The sequence below is a fragment of the Rattus norvegicus genome, chromosome 19 (assembly GCF_021556685.1).
Source record: "Rattus norvegicus strain SHRSP/BbbUtx chromosome 19, alternate assembly SHRSP_T2T, whole genome shotgun sequence".
NCBI classification, from domain to species: Eukaryota; Metazoa; Chordata; class Mammalia; order Rodentia; family Muridae; genus Rattus; species Rattus norvegicus.
Genome location: NC_141552.1, coordinates 25,577,779 through 25,598,092, shown reverse-complemented (window position 1 = coordinate 25,598,092; position 20,314 = coordinate 25,577,779). Strand labels below are relative to the sequence as shown.

General features: G+C 44.3%; 3 protein-coding genes across 4 annotated transcripts in view; 1 reads left to right on the top strand and 2 right to left on the bottom strand.

The window, feature by feature from the left end:
• Positions 1–13,145, top strand: part of LOC147999249 (disks large homolog 5-like) — a 29,670-nt gene extending 16,525 nt beyond the window's left edge. The window contains exons 2-5 of the mRNA XM_087596461.1: positions 9,708–9,867; positions 10,988–11,131; positions 11,763–11,925; positions 12,642–13,145. Of these exons, the coding sequence (XP_087452587.1) occupies positions 9,708–9,867; positions 10,988–11,131; positions 11,763–11,925; positions 12,642–12,671 (497 nt within the window). The 3' untranslated portion in view covers positions 12,672–13,145. The remainder of the gene's footprint in view (positions 1–9,707; positions 9,868–10,987; positions 11,132–11,762; positions 11,926–12,641) is intronic.
• The window catches only part of LOC147999246 (disks large homolog 5-like), an 80,176-nt gene that overhangs the window by 8,582 nt on the left and 51,280 nt on the right, over positions 1–20,314 (bottom strand). The window lies entirely within an intron of this gene.
• Positions 1–20,314, bottom strand: part of LOC147999248 (uncharacterized) — a 59,118-nt gene that overhangs the window by 34,319 nt on the left and 4,485 nt on the right. Inside the window, exons 2-3 of one of the 2 annotated variants that reach the window (XM_087596481.1) lie at positions 14,847–14,959; positions 14,419–14,516 (exon numbers count right to left, since the gene is read on the bottom strand). The gene's annotated coding sequence lies outside the window, so the exon portion shown is untranslated. The remainder of the gene's footprint in view (positions 1–14,418; positions 14,517–14,846; positions 14,960–20,314) is intronic. The other variant, XM_087596480.1, reaches the window with a different exon arrangement.

The window sequence follows — 20,314 nt, the reverse complement described above, 5'->3', positions numbered from 1 at the left end:
CTACCTGAGGACCCAGCTATACCTCTTTTGGGCATATACCCAAAAGATGCCCCAACATATAACAAAGACACGTGCTCCACTATGTTCATAGCAGCCTTATTTATAATAGCCAGAAGGTGGAAAGAACCCAGATGCCCTTCAAAAGAGGAATGGACAGAGAAAATGTGGTACATCTACACAATGGAATATTACTCAGTTATCAAAAACAATGACTTTATGAAATTCATAGGCAAATGGATGGAACTGGAAAATATCATCCTGAGTGAGGTAACCCAATCACAGAAACACACACATGGTATGCACTCACTGATAAGTGGATATTAGCCCAAATGCTCGAATTACCCTAGATGCACAGAACACATGAAACTCAAGAAGGAAGACCAAAACACTCATGCTTCACTCCTTCTTTAAACGGGGAACAAGAATACCCTTGGCAGGGAATAGGGAGGCAAAGTTTAGAACAGAGGAAGAAGGAACACCCATTCAGAGCCTGCCCCATATGTGGCCCATACATATACAGCCACCCAATTAGATAAGATGGATGAAGCAAAGAAGTGCAGGCTGACAGGAACCAGATGTAGATCTCTCCTGAGAGACACAGCCAGAATACAGCAAATACAAAGGCGAGTGCCATCATTAAACCACTGAACTGAGAAGGTACCCACGTTGAAGGAATCTTAGAAAGGACTGAAAGAGCTCAAGGGGGTTAAGACCGCATATGAACAACAATTCCAACCAACCAGAGCTTCCAGGGACTAAGCCACTACCCAAAGGCTGACCCTGGGCTCCAACTGCATATGTAGCAATGAATAGCCTAGTAAGAGCACCAGTGAAAGGGGAAGCCCTTGGTCCTGCCAAGACTGAACCCCTAGTGAACGTGATTGTTGAGGGGAGGGCGGTAATGGGGGGAGGATGGGGAGGGGAACACCCATACAGAAGGAGAGGGGGAGGTGTTGGGGTATGTTGGCCCGGAAATCGGGAAGGGGAATAACAATCGAAATGTAAATAAGAAATACTCAAGTTAATAAAGATAAAAAAAAATAAAGATGGTGTGGTCCAGATTAGAAGTGGGCCTTTCCATCTCAAAAGATCTGAATTAAAGATTTATCTCCTCATCTCAAAGATTTGGATCAGAAGTAGGTCTTCTTGCTTCAAATAATTTAATTAAGAAAAAAAATCCAATGGTGCTCATGCCTTTAGCCTCAGCATCCAGGAGGCAGAGGCAGGTGGATCTCTGAGTTCAAGGCCAGCCTGGACTACAAAATGAATTCCAGGACAGCCAGAGCTACACAGAGAAACCCTGTCTCAAAAAAAAACAAAGAAGAGGAGGAGGACTAAGAGGAGGGGGTTGAAGAGAGGAAAACAGAAAGAAGGAAGGAGACAGAGAGAGAGAGAGAGAGAGAGAGAGAGAGAGAGAGAGAGAGAGAGAGAGAGAGAGATAAATCCCCCTCACAGGGCATCAAGCCATTTGGCATTAGTTAATTCCAGGTACACTCAAGTTGACAACCAAGAACAGCAATCCCATTACCCGTGGTTGTGATCTCACCCTGGTAGGCTCCTGAGTAGGAGGCTGAAGCAGGAGAATTGCCATAAGTCTGATGCCAGCATGAACTACACACGTGTTCCAAGCCAAGCCAATCTCAGCTACAGTTTGAGATTCTGTCTGAAAAATATGAAAGAGAAAGAAAACATAATTTCCTAGAGCAGTGTTTCTCAACCTTCCTATGGCCTCAACCCTTTAGAACAGTTCCTCATGCTGTGGTGACCCCAACTACAAATTATTTTGTCGCTACTTCACAACTGTAAATTTGCTACTGTAATGAATCTTTATTGTAGTGTAAACTGTCTGATAGGAGACCCTGTGTGGGTCACGACCCCCAGGCTGAGGGCCTTTGCCCTAGAGGTGGTCTTGGCCTAGTTTATATAGTTCATATTATAATGGGCTCTCTCAGCGTTTGAAGGTCAAGTATATTCACTTGTAACATCAAAACTTAAAAATTCAGTTGAGCTGCTGGCTGGTACGGTCTGACATCCCCCAGAAGACCTTTGCCATTTTGTTCCATGCCTGCCAGCCATTTCATATTGTTGCTGTAACACGCCTGCTGTCACTGACGAGGAGAAGGGACTTGGCTCAAGGACATGCTGACCACACACCTTGTTTTGTTCTGAATGTTCTGTATGCGGTTTGCTAATCTAGGGAAATTCTACACCTGAAGGAGTGGTTCCCTGAATTGGACACAGGTGAAAGGCTAAGGCAGATGTGTGAAGGAACGTTTCACTGAAGCAGAGGCAGGTAAAAGGATGTTCTGCTAAAGCACGCATGTGAAAGGACACGTGATGAAAGGTTCTGCACTAAGGACACACATGCATTGGTCTGCCTTGCATTCTGTAGTTGAGCTGCATTTGTTGGGACTTCATAGAACCACAGCAAAAACCCTTCTGGTGGGCTGCTGTAGTTTCTCGCTGTTTCCTGGGGCTCGGGCTGATGGGCAGAGTGATGTCAGCTGAGACAAACACATGTGCTGACGCAGGACACACACTGAGGCCAGACCCATGGAGGACATGGGATATTGAGAGGGAGTTTGGATGGAGTTATGCTTTCGTATCTTGTTGGTCTGGGGTCTCTGCTGATCTCTGCTCGCCTGAGAGCTGCTCTTACTGACTGTGTAGCATCTTGACTGTTTTTGTTTCACTTGGACAGCCCTCAGGACCAGGCTCTCCTCTCCCTTAACCATGGCTGCTGTCCTCTTCCTCTCTCCTCTCCATCACACATGTTCTTCCTTTATTCTTTGGCAATTTCTTCTTCCTTCTTCCCTCCTCATGATCCTCTCTAGCAAAGCCCTCAAAGCTCCCCTCCCCCATCTCTCTGCTGTTGGCTGTTGGTGTTGGCTTCTTTATAATCACAGTTAACTGGGAGCAGGGTCAGTTATTTGGGGTTAACCAGTCTTGAGTTCAACAAATTAGCATTAAAATACAAGCAGCATTAGGCCAATCCACTACAGGGGCTTTTGTTTGTTTGTTTGGTTGGTTTGGTTTAATTTTCATTTACCTTTTTACTTGTTATTTTATTTTTGGCAATTTTTTATTAATCGGTTATTTTATTTATTTACATTTCAACTGTTGTCCTGCTTTCCACACGCCCCTCATCAAACCTTACATCCCATTTCTGCTCAGCTTTGCCTATGTGACAGTGCTCCTGCACCCACACATATCCACACATTTCCCCACCTCACACCTCTAGGATCTGCCTTTGGTGGGGCTACAGGCCTCACCTTGAACCATAGAGCATCCTTGCATACACTTTGGCTGGCAGTTTAGCCCCTGGGAGCTTGGGGATTAGGGAAAGAGGATCTGGTCAGATATTAAAGCCAATGATTGCTGCTTTCTCTTCTTTTTCTGGTTATAGGTGAAATTTTGTTTGTGTGCTTATCTTTTTTTAAATTATTGAGAGAAGATTAATTTCTTGGTCTTTCTTGGGTATAGTTTAGTTCACTGTCTTGGAGTTTTCCTCCTATTAGCCTCTGTTGTGCTTTCTTAGAGAAAAGAATTGTTTAAATTTGGTTTTGTCATGAAATATCCTGGTTCCTCCTTTTATGGTGATTGAGGATTATGCTGGATATAGGAGCCTGTGTCTGCATTACATCTGCCCAAGATTTTCTGACTTTTAGAATCTCTGTTGAGAAGTCTGGTGTAATTCAGATATGTCTGAATTTATTTGTTACTAGATATTTATACCTTACCCCTTTTAATGTTCTTTCTTGATCTGTGCATTTAGCGTTTTAATTATTATGTGAATGGAGGAATTTTTCTGGTACAATTAGTTTGATGTTCTGTAGGCTTGTTGTACCTTTATGGTCTTTTCTTTCTTTACCTTATGGAAGTTTGCTGCTATGATTTGTTGAAGGTGTTTACTGGATCTATGAACTAGAAATCTTAATTCTCTTCTATATCTATTATCCTTAGGTTTCAACATTTAATTGTGTCCTGAAATTCATGGATGTTTTGGATTCAATAAACCATACATGTTTATCTGAGATGGGTGTTTTGTGCTTTGTGGGATGACCTCCTTGACCCCAGGCTGCATGAAGAATCTCAGCTGACAATGGGGACATAAATTATGAGTATGTGTAGCAAGACCCAGGCCTCTTCCAGGTTCTTAGATAGTAACTGAGAACCTCAAATACAGTAGTAATGTGATAGTGTGGTGTGAATCTAGTTACTATTCTCTATTTTGATATAGATGACTCTTTTTGTGTCATGGTCAGCTTATAATGACTAGAAGACCTAAGCTTGAGAATAACCAAAGACTACATTGCTTCTCTAACAGCTGAGCTTTTAAAAGCCCTGGTGTGACAGCAACTGTTGGTGGACACTCTGGATTATTCCTTCTGTACTTTAACTCTCTGTGTCACTTCCACCATCAGTAAGTTAGTTCAATTCCATAAATTGGAAATTCCTCACCTGGAAGAAATACTCTTTTTTTTTTAAAGATTTATTTATTTATTTATTATATACAAGTACACCGTGACTGTCTTCAGACACACCAGAAGAGGGCATCATATCTCATTACAGATGGTTGTGAGCCACCATGTGGTGGCTGGGATTTGAACTCAGGACCTCTGGAAGAGCTGTCAGTGCTCTTAACCACTAAGCCATCTCTTTAGCCCAAGAAATACTTTCTGAATATGATCTGAGATTGGCCATGGAAAAAGGGTAGCTTGAACTGTCCCACCTAGGTTCTGGGCCTGCACAGGCCTGCTCTCCAAAAGAAACCTGTGTTCACAGCTGTTGGCTGGCTAAGAAAGATTTCACGAGACGTGATACACAGCCCTCGGACTTCTGCTTCAGTCATCTGCACAATTTTTCCCGGACGATATCCTCATACCTCCAGCAGGCGGGTGATGAAGCTGTCCACTCTCAGCTCCCCTTCAGCCATCTTGTGGGCACCAGACTCTCCTCCCTGCAGCAGGAACAAGGGCTTCTCCATGGTGGCTGCAGCAGCAGTGGCGGTTTGACATTCTCACCTAGGAGACCCTATGCCTTTCTACCCCAGTTCCAACTCACCTCAGGCCCAGGCCTTCCCCCTATCCACTTCCCACAGAGCAGGGAGAGCAGCACCCACTAGAAATAAAAGGGAAGCCCTTGGTCCTGTCAAGACTGAACCCCCAGTGAAGGGGCTTGTTGGGGGGAGGGTGGTAATGGGGGGAGGATGGGGAGGGGACACCAATGGAGAAGGGGAGGGACAGGGGTTAGGGGGATGTTTGCCTGGAAACCCAGAAAGGTAATAACAATTGAAATGTAAATAAGATATACCCAATTTAATAAAGATGGAGAAAAAAATAGAAAGAAAAGGCACACATTTAAAACAGAAGAATATGGACCCTAATTAGAAACCACAGCTCTGTCAATTAACTATACCTTAAGGAAGCTCAGAAAAGCAGGCCAAACAATTAATATTTTCTCGGTTTAAGTAAATAATAATGTCCGTTTCTTGCTATTGTGGAGGGAATTAAATAGATAATATGTAATCATGGAAGTTTTGAAGTACCATCCATTTTTCTTTTCATTAAATCAATCTTACTCATTTCATTGATGAAATATGTATGTTTTCCGTTTCATAGTTATATGTATAATAAAACCAGTATAAAACCTTCAGAATATTCAGTTATTATAGATATTTGTCATTTCTTAAAGAGGGCAACTATGATTGACTACACCCAATTCTATAAAAAACAAAACTCAGGAAACCTGGCCCTTGGCAGCAATGAATGAAGAAATATCTAGGATGGTGGGGCATGAATTCTGCCAAGCAATGACCTCAGATAGGTGGGGTTGTGAGGAAGATGTATGGTTGAATAGCACACTAGATTCACGTTGTATCATCTTGATTTGATCTAAGGACAAAGAAGTGCAGTATCTCTGATGGCTTTCTTCTAACCCCTTGAAAGGTTCACTGGGGTTTGACCTCAGTTCTTCATTCTTCTTGCTGGGGCAGCAACACTCTGGGAAGCTTGAGATTGCCATAGGCACAGTATTAGGCTAGAAATGCTGAGTAGGTGATACTAAGTTGTTCAGATGGTGATACCCATTTCATTTGTTCTTAACGTGGACCTAAGGAAAGACAGATCGAGGTCCTTAGAATACAAAGATCATTTCCAGTTCTTTTCTACCTTTCCTGAATGAAAGACTGGTTGGCAGAGAATGGTAAAAATTCAAGAATTGGTAGATGATGCTTTGAATGGAGGGTGGGTTTCTGTGCTGGTTTTAGACAGGTTCTCAATTACCCCATCTTGTTCTCTACGTTGCTCGTCAGGTTCACTTTGAGCTCAAATAAAGCTGCTTCCACTTTCCAACAGGTAGTCTTACAAAGGGGCCTCCAAGGACTGTGAGGACAGCATTAGCCAATGAGAGCTGAGGTGTGTAACCCACAACTATAGCTTTATCTGAAAGACCCTCAGACAGAGGAGACTCTCTCTCCAGTCCTGAGGACAATAACCACGCCATGAACACACAGGACTCAGTCTTGATGTAAAAACAAGAGGTTTACTTTGGGATACCAATGCACTGGGGCTCGACACGGTCCTCACGCAGGAGGGATGTGAGGAGCCTCAAACAACAGAAATATACAGCATAAAATGTCAGTTAAGATTACACAGTTTCCTTAGCTCAGCTATTTCGTGCCAAGGATAACTAGGCAGATGTTTCTCGTCCTGGAATTCCTGGGATAAGGCCGTAACCACATCAGTGTAGCTATTTCAGTACGAAGGACATCTGACTTGATATATGTTTTCTTATCCTGGGGTTCCCAGGACAAGGACCAAGGATATCTGTCTTGGCAGGTGTTTCTCTTCTGGAATTCCCAGGACAAGGCTATAGCTATGTCAGCCTATAGCACAGCTGCATTCAGTACCAAGGATATCTCACTTCTATAGTGGTCAGTCAGCTTCCCAGAGATGTTTCCTGTCTAATTGCCCTGCAGTAAATATGTTCTGTACCCTCTGTTCTTATGGTCCGGCAGCTTCCTAGAGAGTGGGTGGGAATGTGCTTTCTGTACTTTCTGGTCTATTGTCTAATGTCACGGGGCTAAGCGAGGGCCAGCTTAAAAGATTCTCATTCGTAAGAAATGGCTGTACTGATATCAAACGGGGATCTTTCATATCCACTTTCTTCCAAGTCTACCAGCCATCTCAGATTGTTGCTGTAATATGCCTGACAATCAAGGACATAGAAAAATAACTTGATACACAGCAAGGACATTGTGATCATATCCTGTGTTGTTATGTAGGTTCTAGATGAGGTTGGTTAAAATGACAATATTGCACAAAGCTTTATATAGGACCCATCAAATTAAGGTTCACTATGCACTGTCATAGCTAAAATGGCCTGGTCAGAAGTGACCACTGGATCACTCTTCTGTAACTTCACATGAAAGGCTTGTGCTTTTTGTGTTTTTTTATTTTTCTGTTTTTTCTTATTTATTTATTTATTTATTTATTTATTTATTTATTTATTGTTTTATATGTTGTCAGGAAGATAGTTCAAGTCATGGATCTGCCCCCAAAATCTGAGCTTTACTACCAATACCAATGTTTACAACAGTATTAGTGTATGCATTCAATAAAATACCTTGTTTTTTTTTTTTAAGTAGGATAGATGCGTTTGTGCTTTGTGGGGTGATTCATGAAACAGGAGTGAAGATGCTTGTTTCTTACTCTGTCCACTGAGTTATGTCTCTAGGCTTGTCCAAATCCTTTGGCTGCACCATCCCACACACACACATCTGCTGACTATTTTATTTTTCAGATGAAATCAGACGTTATAGCTTAGAGAGGCCTGTAAGCAATCCTGCTTTGGTAACTTAGGTGCAGAGAGGAGAGCCCCACACTCAGCCTGAGGGTGCATTCACTGGTGGATCCAATATTTCAGTTTCCTCTGCTAACAGATCACCACATTGTTGCCAGCACCATAATGAATGCAATTCTTTCTCCTAAGGAATCCGGTGGCAACTGTTAAATGTTAAGCACAAAGCTTCAGGTTGTACCTATAACACACACCCACATTGCAACCTACCCTACAGGCTATTTCTGGGTGTGATTTCATGCACCTGCACATGATGAGACAGGAGACCTCTTTGGCTACTTATAGGAACTGGTGTGATTTCTCAGTAATCTTTAATGGGTAATATTGCTGACTGAGGAGAATTTGAGGTAGGATGAAACATTTCTGTGCAGGGATCGGGGAGGAAGCACTCATTTAGGTACATAGTAATGACTTAGGTTTTTCCAATCAAGCCTAGAGCCAAATTTGGCTTTGGAAGCATGTGGTGCTCAGTGGCTATGCCACAGGGAAATCTCCTGAAAAGGGCACATCAGCTTTTCCTCAGTACAGGGAGAACATTAGCAGGGAGGCAAAGTCTGTTCTCCGTGACATCAGCCGGCCCTTCGTGGACATTCTATTGTCTCCTAGAGAGACCTTGGAATCCCTGTGATGTCACCAGTATCGTTGTGACAACCAATTCCCTACTTTTTCTCTTAGTGTCCAAAGGATATATCCACAGGCATGTTTGCCCGTCTTCTCAGGCGCTTTGGGAGAGTTGATGTTGATAGAGAAGAGTCTAGAGTGAAGCAAACGAAACCTAAAGGTAATGATGGACACAGGACATGGGGAATGTGGAGTAAGTTCTGGGCAGTGTATGTTGAGCTTCCTCTCAGGGGTGAGTGTGGGGGCCTTCAGCTGGCCTTTATAGCAATGGGCCACAACCACTGGAACATCTCCACAGATATTGAATTCCATGATTATCACAATTCCTGAAAGTCAAGGTTTTCACATTATTAGTTTCTCCATAACCACATGGAGGATATGGCAATGCCTATGCTATTATTGGGTGAACTTCTAGTCTTTACTTTTACAGTGCATTCGGTATGTTAAATTGATATAATAACACCATAAGTAGTCATGGAGGGGATAACTTTTCTGAATTAAACAGGGCATCAATGTACTTCACTTTCATTGCTTCTTTAAATTCAGTGACTATCTGACAGTAGTAAGAGGGAGAGAACTGTGCTCCTGGCATGACCTTATATTCTTAGAACTCCTTTGACTACCTCTGGCTGACGGGGCCAATCTTACCTTCATATATTAGACGTTCTGTGTGGCAGATATTTTTCTACAGTAGCCAAACTATATGGAGCAGGTAGAGAAAGAGCCTGTAACCTATTGGCACTTCTGGGGCATTTGTCATTTCAGTGGGGGGAATTAATAAATCTGTTGACCATGTCCTCCCCCTACATGACTTTTTAATGCAAAGTTATTGGACTAGAGTAACAGTGTAGGATGTCTGAGTATCCCTGATCAATCAATTCCTTGTGGATGCTGAATTGATGATCTGACTTCTGAAACCAGAGGGGTGAGGGTCCTGAAACGAGGTTGTAGCCTGCGTACCTGATAATAATCCTGGAGAAGGCATCTCTCTGGTACTTGTAAGCCTGTGTGGGCGGGCATAGGGAACACCTGGCTGCTTACATCTCTTGGTCTCTATATAGTAGTGGGGGAACTGTGATCCACTTAGGATGCCTCTTACACATAGACCAAACTCCTTGCAGTGACACTGGCTTCCAAGCATGTTCTCCTGTTTGGACCTCACTGTGGTCTGTGTATGCTCTATGCATTTGCCCCATGCAGGTTCACTTGTGGTCTTCTACCTACAGCGGCCTGCAGACAGACGTCATCCCCTGAAAATGTCCTAAACAAGGTACAGGCCAACGAGGAAGAGGAGAGGCTGAATAGAGAACTGGAGCTAACTACCAAGGAGAGAAATGAGCTGACAGATCGCCTCCTTTATGTGACAGGTGGATCCATGAGCAAGAGGTATGCATTGCTCCAAACAAACGACCTTGTTCTAAACCTCATCTCCCATAGAGAGGAGATTCAGAACCTGACCCTTACTGAGGAGTGAGATTGAAAATGGACTCTCTGATTCTGCCTGTTGAAAATCTGAACTTGCAATCTGAGTGAAGAACTCAGGGATAAAGTCACTGGAGCATGAGTTCCCAGTGTACAATTGGAAAGCCCTTGACAGGTGGTAGTTTTGCAAGGTTCTAGGTGCTGTGAGTTTGTGGAGAGTGTTTGTACTTGCTAGGAAGGTGACTGAACACTATCATCTCCTGGCAGCAGCCTTAGGTGACAGGTCCCACAGTGTTCATATCAATGCTTAAGTAGAAGGCCTGAGGCTCTGGCCTGCTCCTTCTTGTCTCTGTGTCTTACACTCTGAGACAGTAATGGTGCATGCATTTCTACTGATTCTCATTGTGCTCTTTCCATATTTGTCTCTCTTTCCCATTCTCTGAGTCTGTTTACTTTTCTTTTCTTCTTTTTTTTTTTTTTTTTGGTTCTTTTTTTCGGAGCTGGAGACCTTACTTTTCTTTTCTTGTGGGGGTGCCCCAGTTTGTGTGTCTGTGTGTGCAGAACAGCACAGTTCTTTGCCTGTGTAGTCACATTTGTCTATACATTTGTATGCCTTGGGCAGATTATAAGTTTGTGGCAATATCTGGTCTCATCTCCAGAATTATGTGTACTGTCTGCCTCTAGAATATTAGTTATTCGGCTTGTAGCATTCCATTTGTCAAAACAGGAAAAATGAAATCAGAGGTTTCTGGATGTGTGTGTGTGTGTGTGTGTGTCTGTGTGTGTTTGTGTGTGTGTGTGTGTGTGGTTGGGTAAGCTCTGTGGCCTAGGCTCTTGACAGCATAACAGGTTTGAATGCAGATCCAGCCCTCCTGATTGAAAAATGTGAGCCAGGGAACCCTTTATCTGGGTGCTTAGTTTTTGTTGTCCTGGGCACACAATTCCAAGTTTCTGAAGCTGAAGAAGATCCAAATATGTAGAATTCAGAAAGTGTCCTTCCAGGGTTGGGGTAGTACAGGACACAGCCTGAGTTCCTATAATCCTAAACCTCGATGTTCATTGGGTTCTATCTTCCTGGGGCCAGCCCCTACTTCAGGCCAAATCCATTTTATGAAAACTTGAAGATAAAGGAGAAAGAGGTCATGTCATTACTCCACAACTTAGACACAAAGAACATTGAACATCGTGAGAAATTTCAGGAGCTCAAGAAGGAGATTAACTTCTATCGGTAAGTACTTGTCAGAAGGGCCCATCACTTGTGGAATATCCATTCCCGCCTCTCTTTGTTCTGGACTGGAGAGCCTGTAGCTCTGGGTCCATCTCTTCTGCTGTTTAAATATCACTGTGCCGTGGGTCTTTTGGACTCAGTTTCAGTTCCATAAGAGACTGTCAGTTATCACCACAGTGTCTATGCATCTTTAGAAGGCTCTGGATAGAACTACACTGATTCAGGCATCAGAGTGTTATTAGGCCAACGTGCGGCTCTGGGGTCATACCAGGTTTAACAAAGCTCAATGTGTGGACCACATGGTTTGCATGACCTCCCTTGGTTCTACTGTCCTCTTGTGGTTATTTGCCGCCTACTAATTGATGTTGCCCCGATGCATTGGGCTCTCATGGGTAGTTGTAGATCCCTTGTTCTTTTGGAGAGACATGGACTCTTATTGGTGCTTGGGTCACAGAAACAATTTATTCTTCCCTGGATTGGCCATTTGCTGTTTGTGCAGCAGCCTTACATGTATGGAGATGTACTCTATGAAGTCTTTATGGGTATCTGGGTCCTGGTGGACTTTGTGGGATTTGGCAGTTGGAATGGGAGGAAGAGGTTTCGGATCTTACTATGCAGAGTGTGTTTCCAGCAACCTGCACAGCCGGCTCCTGATGGACCAGGCATGTATGAAGAAGAAGTTGGTCACATTGAAGCAGGAGAGCAAGGAGTTACAGCGATATTTGTTTGAGTTGAACCCGAATGCTGAAGACGAACAGGAGAAGACCAGCAACCTCCAGACCCAGCAAAATGTGGTAGGAACAAGCAGCTGAGTCAGATTAACAATGTCTGATACCATTTGCCTATTGGATACATCTTTGCTTCCCCTATCACCTTTCTAATCTCCCCACACCCAGTCAGTCACCCACCTCATGTGATAGAGTTATTCATTGCTCTGTCTATGCACAAGTATTCTGGGATGTTAACCACTTTTCAGAAACTGAATTATGGGCAAGTACACTTCTCTGCCCTTTTTGTAACTGCAGTCCAGAAATGGTGACAGAGGAATAACATATCACATGACTGCATCTCCCTATTACAGATTGGATGCTATGAATAGTTTTGAACGAGTTCTTGGTCGTGTGACAAAGGTCATACAGGGGTCATGTGATGGTTGGAAGCACCTTGTAGGGATAAGAACCAAGTGCAAATGGCAAATGAGTCCTGGTCATTGGCTTTGATCTCAGTATCATGTGGCCTTCTACTTTCTTCCTGCAACCCAGTTAGGTCTCTTCTCCTTTCCCCGTTCTTGGTTATCACTGGTAGAAGTTTGAGGAGCAGCTTGTTCTCCCACAGTACTGTGAGGGTTGTTGGTGACTTTCCCCAGGCTGCAGAGATATCAGCAATGATTTCAGTGAAAAGATCAGTGCTGTCTGTCCAATGCAGCTGAAGGGACAAAAGGCAGCAACTTGACACCTGGTATGCGTGTCCCCACCAAATCAGTGTCTTAATAGCTGCCTTCTCCTCCCAGGTCTCAGGAACTGCAGGAGACATGGAATAGGACAGATCCCAAGAAGACAGCCCCCTGATGAGTGAGTTTCTCTGTCAGGAGTTCCCTGCTGACGACAATCCTCAACAGTCAAAGACTTTTTTGGGGAGAATATTCTTCTTCTCAGTTAATTTCCTCATTGTATAGAGACCCTAAATTTATGTATCCGAATGCCAGCCTGTCTCATTGAGGTCTTTCTCCTCTCTCATACCGACAACACCATTTGAGAGACAAATGAGGGGACTGCCTTGACATCTCCCTAGAGGAGAAACAGCACTACAACTGTGTTTCTAAATGTTCATTAAGAAAATGCTGTTAAGAAATATTTTTGGTTATGATTTTCATTGAAGTTTTCTTTTTGTTATATCATAGTTATATATTCTTGTTACTGTTTTTCATTTTTTATACCATTTTAGTTGTTCATTTTATGCCTGTTTTTTGTAAATTGTATTCCTTATGAATAAAAATTGATTTGTAACTCTTGACTCTTAAGACCATCTTATTCAAGGGTCCTTTCCCCTCCTGTAGACTTAGAACTGACAGCTGGATATGGATCTTTGCATGGTCCAGGCAGCATGAGTAAATAGGGAATTTAAAGCCACCAAGCTGTACATGGGGTGATAGTGTCTTTTGTGTGGATAATGTGACTTTTTTTATGGACACACACTTTATGATGTAATCACTGACATACTGTATCCATGCTGTCATGTGTTCTGCTCATCCTAATCTATATCAGTCTACAACACCCATTCCTTATTGACTGTTTGCCCAGATATTGAGTAACACACACTCATGCCTGTAGAGCTGCAGAAAAAATGACAACTTTCACAAAGGAATATAGAATAATCCTAATCGAGAACCATGTGCCTCGGTTTTTCTTACAATACTGCATTAGTATTAAACCACAAAGATAATAACCATCAACGTCATTTTGGGAAATAGGTTTTTATAGGTGCTGTTTCATTTGATCATTCATATGCTGTGTTTTTTATTGTTGCTGATTATATTTATTCTTATCATGTAACTCAATGGATCTTTTTTTTTCAAATGTATGTCTGGGCCACTCCTCAGTGCATTTCCCTCATGATCCAAAAGAGGGAATAGCATTCCCCATTGTAGATGATTGTTAGGGTCCATGTGGTTCTTCTGAGAGAGCAGCAGATGCTCTAACCTGTGAGCCATCACCACAGCTCCTGTAGGTAGCTTTTGTCCTTCCAGGGAATGTGCTATACTAGATGGACGCCATCTTCTCCCATTAAGGAGAGAGATCTCAGGAGATTTGTATGTACAGGTGGTTGAGGGGTGCCTGCTCAATGTGGTAGCCTGCTAGGCATCCACACCGGGCTCTGGTGCCTCCACTGCTCATTGTGCATTCAGCATCATCCTCCAGCATCACTCAGTTTCAATTCCAAACAGATCTTTCACTTACTATCGATGATCATATAGATTATGCACATCTGATAAAATGCAGAAGAGACTAGCCTCCTTCTACAGGCCAACTTGGCATAATGAATTCTTTTGATAGAAAGCAAGATAATTATCTTAATCTATGCAGTTTAGGGAGGTCCTCAAGAGCATCCATAGTGAATGCAGACTGCAGCTGTGACCACATGTTTCTTTTGCAGAGCAGGTCTGTGCAAGCCCAGAACTTAGGTGGGATAGTTCATGTTTCACCTTTTACATGGAAATCTGTGATCGTATTGAGAAAGTATATTTTCCACGTGACTCATTTACAATTTATGGAATTAAACTGACTTACTGAGAGTGGAGGTGACTCAGAGAGATAAAGTGCAGAAGACTTATCCAGTATGTCTGCAAACAGATGCTGTCTCATTAGTGCTTTTCAATGCTCAGCAGCTGGAGACGCAAGGGAGAGGCATTGGTGACTCTCAAGCTTAGGTCCTCTAGTCATTATAAGCTGAGCATGACACAAAAAGTCATAGTTATCACACTAGAATCTAGTAACTAGATTTAACCAACCTACCACAGTAATGCTGTGTTTGGTGGTATTTTTTGCCCTCTTAGGACCTGGAAGAGGCTTGGGGTTTTCTAATCCTACTCATAATTTATTAATCTTCCCAACACTATGGGCTTTGTTCTGTTAATGCTAACAGCGGCATCCAATACCTAGGATATTTTCTACTGACATGTGTGACGTGAGACAAAACAGTCCCTGTCATCCCTCACCTGAATAAACTTCCTTAGAGGACAGTGTAGTTGGAGGGTCCTTCTTTCCTCTCCAAGATCGAGAAACATTTCCAGTCTTCAGACAAGTGTGTCAGCCATTGTCCAGTGACTGTCTTGAGATGTCCACATTGTCAGCTGAGTGAGGGCAGGGCTGGGCAGGGCAGGGCAGGGCAGGGCAGGGCAGGGTAGGGCAGGGCATTGGGGCAGGGCAGGGCATTGGGGCGGGGCAGGGCGGCGCAGGGCAGGGCAGGGCAGGGGACTGGGGCAGAGTCCATGAGATGTCAGTGGGCAACAGGCCAGCTGGGGCTAGTGTGGGTACAGGGCTTCTAGTGTGGGTGTGAGAGGAGGAAATTAGGAATGGTCAGATTCTGATGCAGCATATAGGCGGGAAGCAGCTTAGACCATCTCAGTGCCATATAGGGACATTGTAGACACTGATGGGCAGTGTGGGGATGGTAGGGTCCCATATACTGCTCTCTGCAGGTGTCAGGAGAGCATACAGTGGCTCTGTCAGACTTATGACAATCAGGCAGGCACTGGGTGCAAGTGAGAATCATGGGACAAGCCCTGTCTGCAGCCTGGATTTGGGACATTCCCAGGTGCCCCATGGACTGCAAATAAAAAGGCAAAGGACACAGGGAAGCCAGCAATTCCCATGCACATGACATAAATACTTGTAGATCTTTCTAGAATTTCCATAGACTATCTGTCACTAGTCCTCATTATAGAAGGCACCAACACTCTGCCCTCTACTTCAACTTGGTGAGACAGCTATTCTAACTCCAGCAGGAAGGCCTCAGGGAAGACAGTAAGAACTCGCAGGTGACTCCTTTTACTATTGAAACAGGGTCTTCCTATGGAGCCCAGAGTGGCCGTAGGGTCCTAATGCTCCTGCCTCACAGTGACTAGAATTCCAATCCACCCTCAAGAGCAGTTGATTCATCACTAGATCAGACTAAGGACATGTGAGGCCCCAGGGTGCTAGGATTACCAGGGTCCTAGTAAGTTTCTCCAGCCTAAATTACAACCTGAGTCAGTGCTGCTATTTGGGACACCGCCTGATGCCCAGTGACATCACACCTTGGAACTCTTTGTCAAACATAAGCTGTTATGGGAATGAAGTACCCACACAATAAAAACTGGTCTGGAGGGGTTGGGGAGGTTGGGGATTTAGCTCAGTGGTAGAGCACTTGCCTAGGAAGCGCAAGGCCCTGGGTTTGGTCCCCAGCTCCGAAAAAAAAAAAAAAGAACCAAAAAAAAAAAAAAAAAACTGGTCTGGATACTCCTAGGTCAAGAATCCCCTGTTGGAAATGCTTTGGACCGCAAAATTTTAAATTCTAGATCCTTCTGGCTTTTAGAAGATTTATAAATACAAAAAAAGAAAGATGGGCATAGTAATTTAAGCCAGTGATCCCGGTCATTGGAAACTGAGTCAGGGTGATGGAAGACTGTAAGTTCCAGGGCAACCTGTGTTTCAAGAAAAAAAAAAAAAGGCATGGTGAAGATTCCACTCAAGTAGAAAACAAAAGGGTTTCACCTGGGCCCTGCCATCCACTGGTCAGCACTCTCATTACCACAGCCACAGGCAGACACAGGGGAACATTTCCCACTGTCTCTCTTTGGGATGCATTCCACCCCATGATTCTATGTGAGGAATCCCCCAAAGGTTGCATCATGTGAGGGACCTAGAAAGTTCCAGGATTGGGAGAATTTAGGAGTTTATAATTAGGGATGATCTACAGCTGTGGCAAAGCCTTTTCCCAGCACATGGCAGCCCTAGGTTTGTCCCCAACAGTAAAAATAAAATCCCCCAAAATAATTCAAACAAAATGTCCTGAAGCCTGCGCCCTGACCAGTCTCCTCAAAAGTGCGCAGGAACCTGGGTCCACATTTAGGACCCAGCACGACCTCTGTGACCCGTGAGAAGGGATCTAATATGGGAATTAGTACAGTATGACTTATCCTTGTGGATACCTTTGGTGACAATAACCACCTACCCCTGAAAACCCATCTACCTGGGGGGGCTCAGCACTCATGTCACCCAAAAAGCCCAGATCCTAGGGCCAGCATGGGCAAGTGGTGAAGAAAGTTTGTCTCTCGTGAACATCAGTTGCTGCTCCTGACCTGACTCTATCCTCAGGAGACAATGTCACCCCAGAAAGTGTGGGTGTCAACGGCTCTTCCCAGGCCAAGCCTGGGATATGCTTAAGTTCCACAATGCACAGCAGTGCTCACTCTAGAGCTAAATGTTCTACAGCTGAAAGGGGTGGGTGCTCTGCTGGCCACGCCCCTCCCCTGCAGTATTTACTGCACTCAGAGTGGTGCTTCAGATGTGAGGGACTTCTTGAGGCTACTCCCATGGAGAATGGCAGATTCATCAGAACGGGGCACAGGGTGAGTTCAGAGCACAGCTGGGAGGAATTTAGGGATGCCAAGCCATGACTAAGACCAGATCCTGGGCTGACAGGCAGTTGAGCTGGAGAACTGGCATCCAAAGAGTGACTGCCTGAATTCCTCTTAGACCAAAAGCCCTGAATCTGAGCTACTTTGGTGCGTGCTCCTAAGTGGGGTCCCAGACACAGCTCAGAATTGGGGCTGTGCATAGACTTTGGTGCTGGCAGCAGGTGGCTTAGCCATAAAGTGCCGAGCTTTCCCATCTGTACCCACTCAAACTCCTCTGTTTCATTTTAGGTGTGTTTGGTATAGTTTTGAGACAGGGTATCTTGTAGCAGCCCAACTCGCTTTGAGCAACAATGTAACATAAAAATAACCTTGAATTCAGGATCCTCCGACCCCTCTGTCCCAAGTCCTGGAATTAAGACCTCCAGCTGTGACCATTTTACTGCAGCATAGGATCCATCTGTATTAGAGTGAGCTTTGGAAATACTGGAGCTCCGACTGTTCCTTAGAATTCAGGTTTCCTTAATTCTTAGCAGGAGTTTTGTGATGATGCTGATGAGAGAGTCAGGAGTTACACTGGGAGAGGTAACAGTCCTGGCAGCCCTGAGTGCGCAGTGAAAGTCAAGACAGAAGCCTGCTGATTAGCACCTGAGTGAAAGTGGGAGGATTCAGAGTTCAAGAACAGACTCAGCTACATACCTAAGACCATATTGCAACATTTTTGTTTCATTTTTGGCTTGTTTTCTTTGAGACAAGGTGTTAATTTATAGCCCTGGCTGTCCTGGAACTCACAATGCCTCTACCTCCCAACGGATGGAATTAAAGTCATGTGCCAACATGCACTGCCACTAATTAATTTTTAATTAAACATGCTGGCACAATCCAGTAATCCCAGTGCTTAAGAGGCTGAGGCAGGCAGATATCTGGCTTCCTGACAAGTCTGATCTACAGAGAGCCTGTCAGAATAGCCAGGGCCAAACAGAGAAACCCTGTCTCAAAAAATAAACAACAAAATGAATTTGTTTTAAAGAAGAGAGGAACTATTTAACAGAATTAGAGGCAGAGAACCAAAAGGTAAAGGGCAGTGCAGAGTCTAGCTTCTGAGATGAAACTGGACACCATGGGGTTAGGGTGGGGATTCTCATCTTGGACTGGGAGACAGAGGGTGACTTCAGGCATGGAAGGCTCAGTCAGTCATTAGTCAGGATTCTCAATCAAGAGGGTGTTGTAAGATCCAAAATGTGTGAGCAGTGTTCTGCATGAGACTAGAAGAACCCGCCTACCCATACAAAACAGCCAATGAAGATTAATCACAAGCATACGTCTGGAGGTCCACAAGAGGTTAACGTCCACTTTAGTGTGGATTATTCAGAGCACAGGTGGAGAGGAGTAGAAGAGCTGATGGTGGCTGAGGCAGGAGAGGAGTTCGGGTGTGAATTTGAGCCAGTAAAATGGAGCTTGGAGGTCGGGCAGAGCAATGAGAGGTCTAACAGCATAGCTGTTGAGATCCTTCAGATTAATTTGTCTTAAGAGCCTCATGCCATAGCCAAGGGCAGGAATAGATCTGACTATTGGGTGGCTGGGCTCACATAGCCCAACAGGTTTGGCCTTGCATCTGTGGGATTCCAAGTCTCTCCCTTTAGACACAGCCATGGAGAAGGTGTAGCAGTGAAGGTGCAGATGGCTTTGCAATGCTTGGCTTATGGTGTTGAGTACTTCATGCTCCACAGAGCTAGGGAATGTCCTAGAAGCCAGGGAGGCTGAGCCATGAGGAAGACAGGTCTCCAGGAGAGAGAAATGATAACCAAAGTCTCTAAGAACTTCCTGAATCACAGTGTCTGTTAAGCATATATTTTATTTACTTACTTTTATGGGCCTGAGTGTTTCACCTAATAAATGCTTGTGCACAATGTGGTATGTGTGGTGCCCGTGAAGTCCAGACTGATTCCCTAGAGCTGCAATTACAGCCTAATAGGAGCCACCATGTGGGCACTGGGAACTGAACCCTGGTCTTCTGCTCTTAGCCACTAAACCAACATTCTCTTCAGCACACCCCCTCATTGTATTGTCATTAAGATTTACCCATTTAGCCTTCAGTATTTGAATTAATGAAGATGTGACAAGAGTCATAGTTACCATGATGGTTCAGGCATAGACAGGCAGGCATCTCATTGTATACAAAATATAAATTCATTCTTTCTTTCTTTCTTTCTTTCTTTCTTTCTTTCTTTCTTTCTTTCTTTCTTTCCTTCTTTCTCTTTCTTTGTTTTACTCTTGGAAACAGGGGTTTTTTGTGTAGCTGACCTGGAACTAGCTCTGTAGAGGGAGCTGGCCTAGAATTCACAGAGATCTGTCTGCCTCTGCCTCCCAAGTGTTAGGATCAAAGGCCTGTGCCACCACCACCACACATCCTTCTGTTTTAAAGGAAAAATGTAGCCCTACATGGCAGCACGAGTTTAGTCCCAGTATAGACATTTTTCTAGAGTTCCTGAAGGGCTTGCTGCCTTCCCCTTTAGCCCTGGCTAACATGAGAGCTCCACACCTATGGGGTTTGCTTCATAAGAGTCTGGAGGATGAGGGTCACAGGCTGATATATCTGTGTACAGCAAAGGATGCCTGGTGAAGGTCAAGTGGGTACAGATCAGCAGGTAAAGGCTCTGCCACCCAGCCTCATGGCCTCAGTTTGATCATGGATGAAAGCAGAGAACTGAGTCCACATTGTGTCCTCTGCTCTCCATGTGCATATCATGGCACAGGAACACCACAAACTACATAAAATGTAAAATGCTGAAATGCTGACAGAAGAGGCCTACGGTAGGCGCCTCCTACACCTGAGACTTCCAACCCAGAAAAGCAGGAGGTAGAGAGTGAGGATGCAGAGTGCACACAGGTCAGGACAAGGCCATGTTACTGAAGCCTCCATGTGTGGTGAGCAGGCTCTGGGGCACCATGAGGGACATCAGGAGCTTCTGCACTTTATAGAATTACAGGGTTCCATGTTACCTCACATGCCCATGATTTGCCCCCTACTGCAGGGAGAAGCCAACACCAGAAGCCTCCAGCTCCCA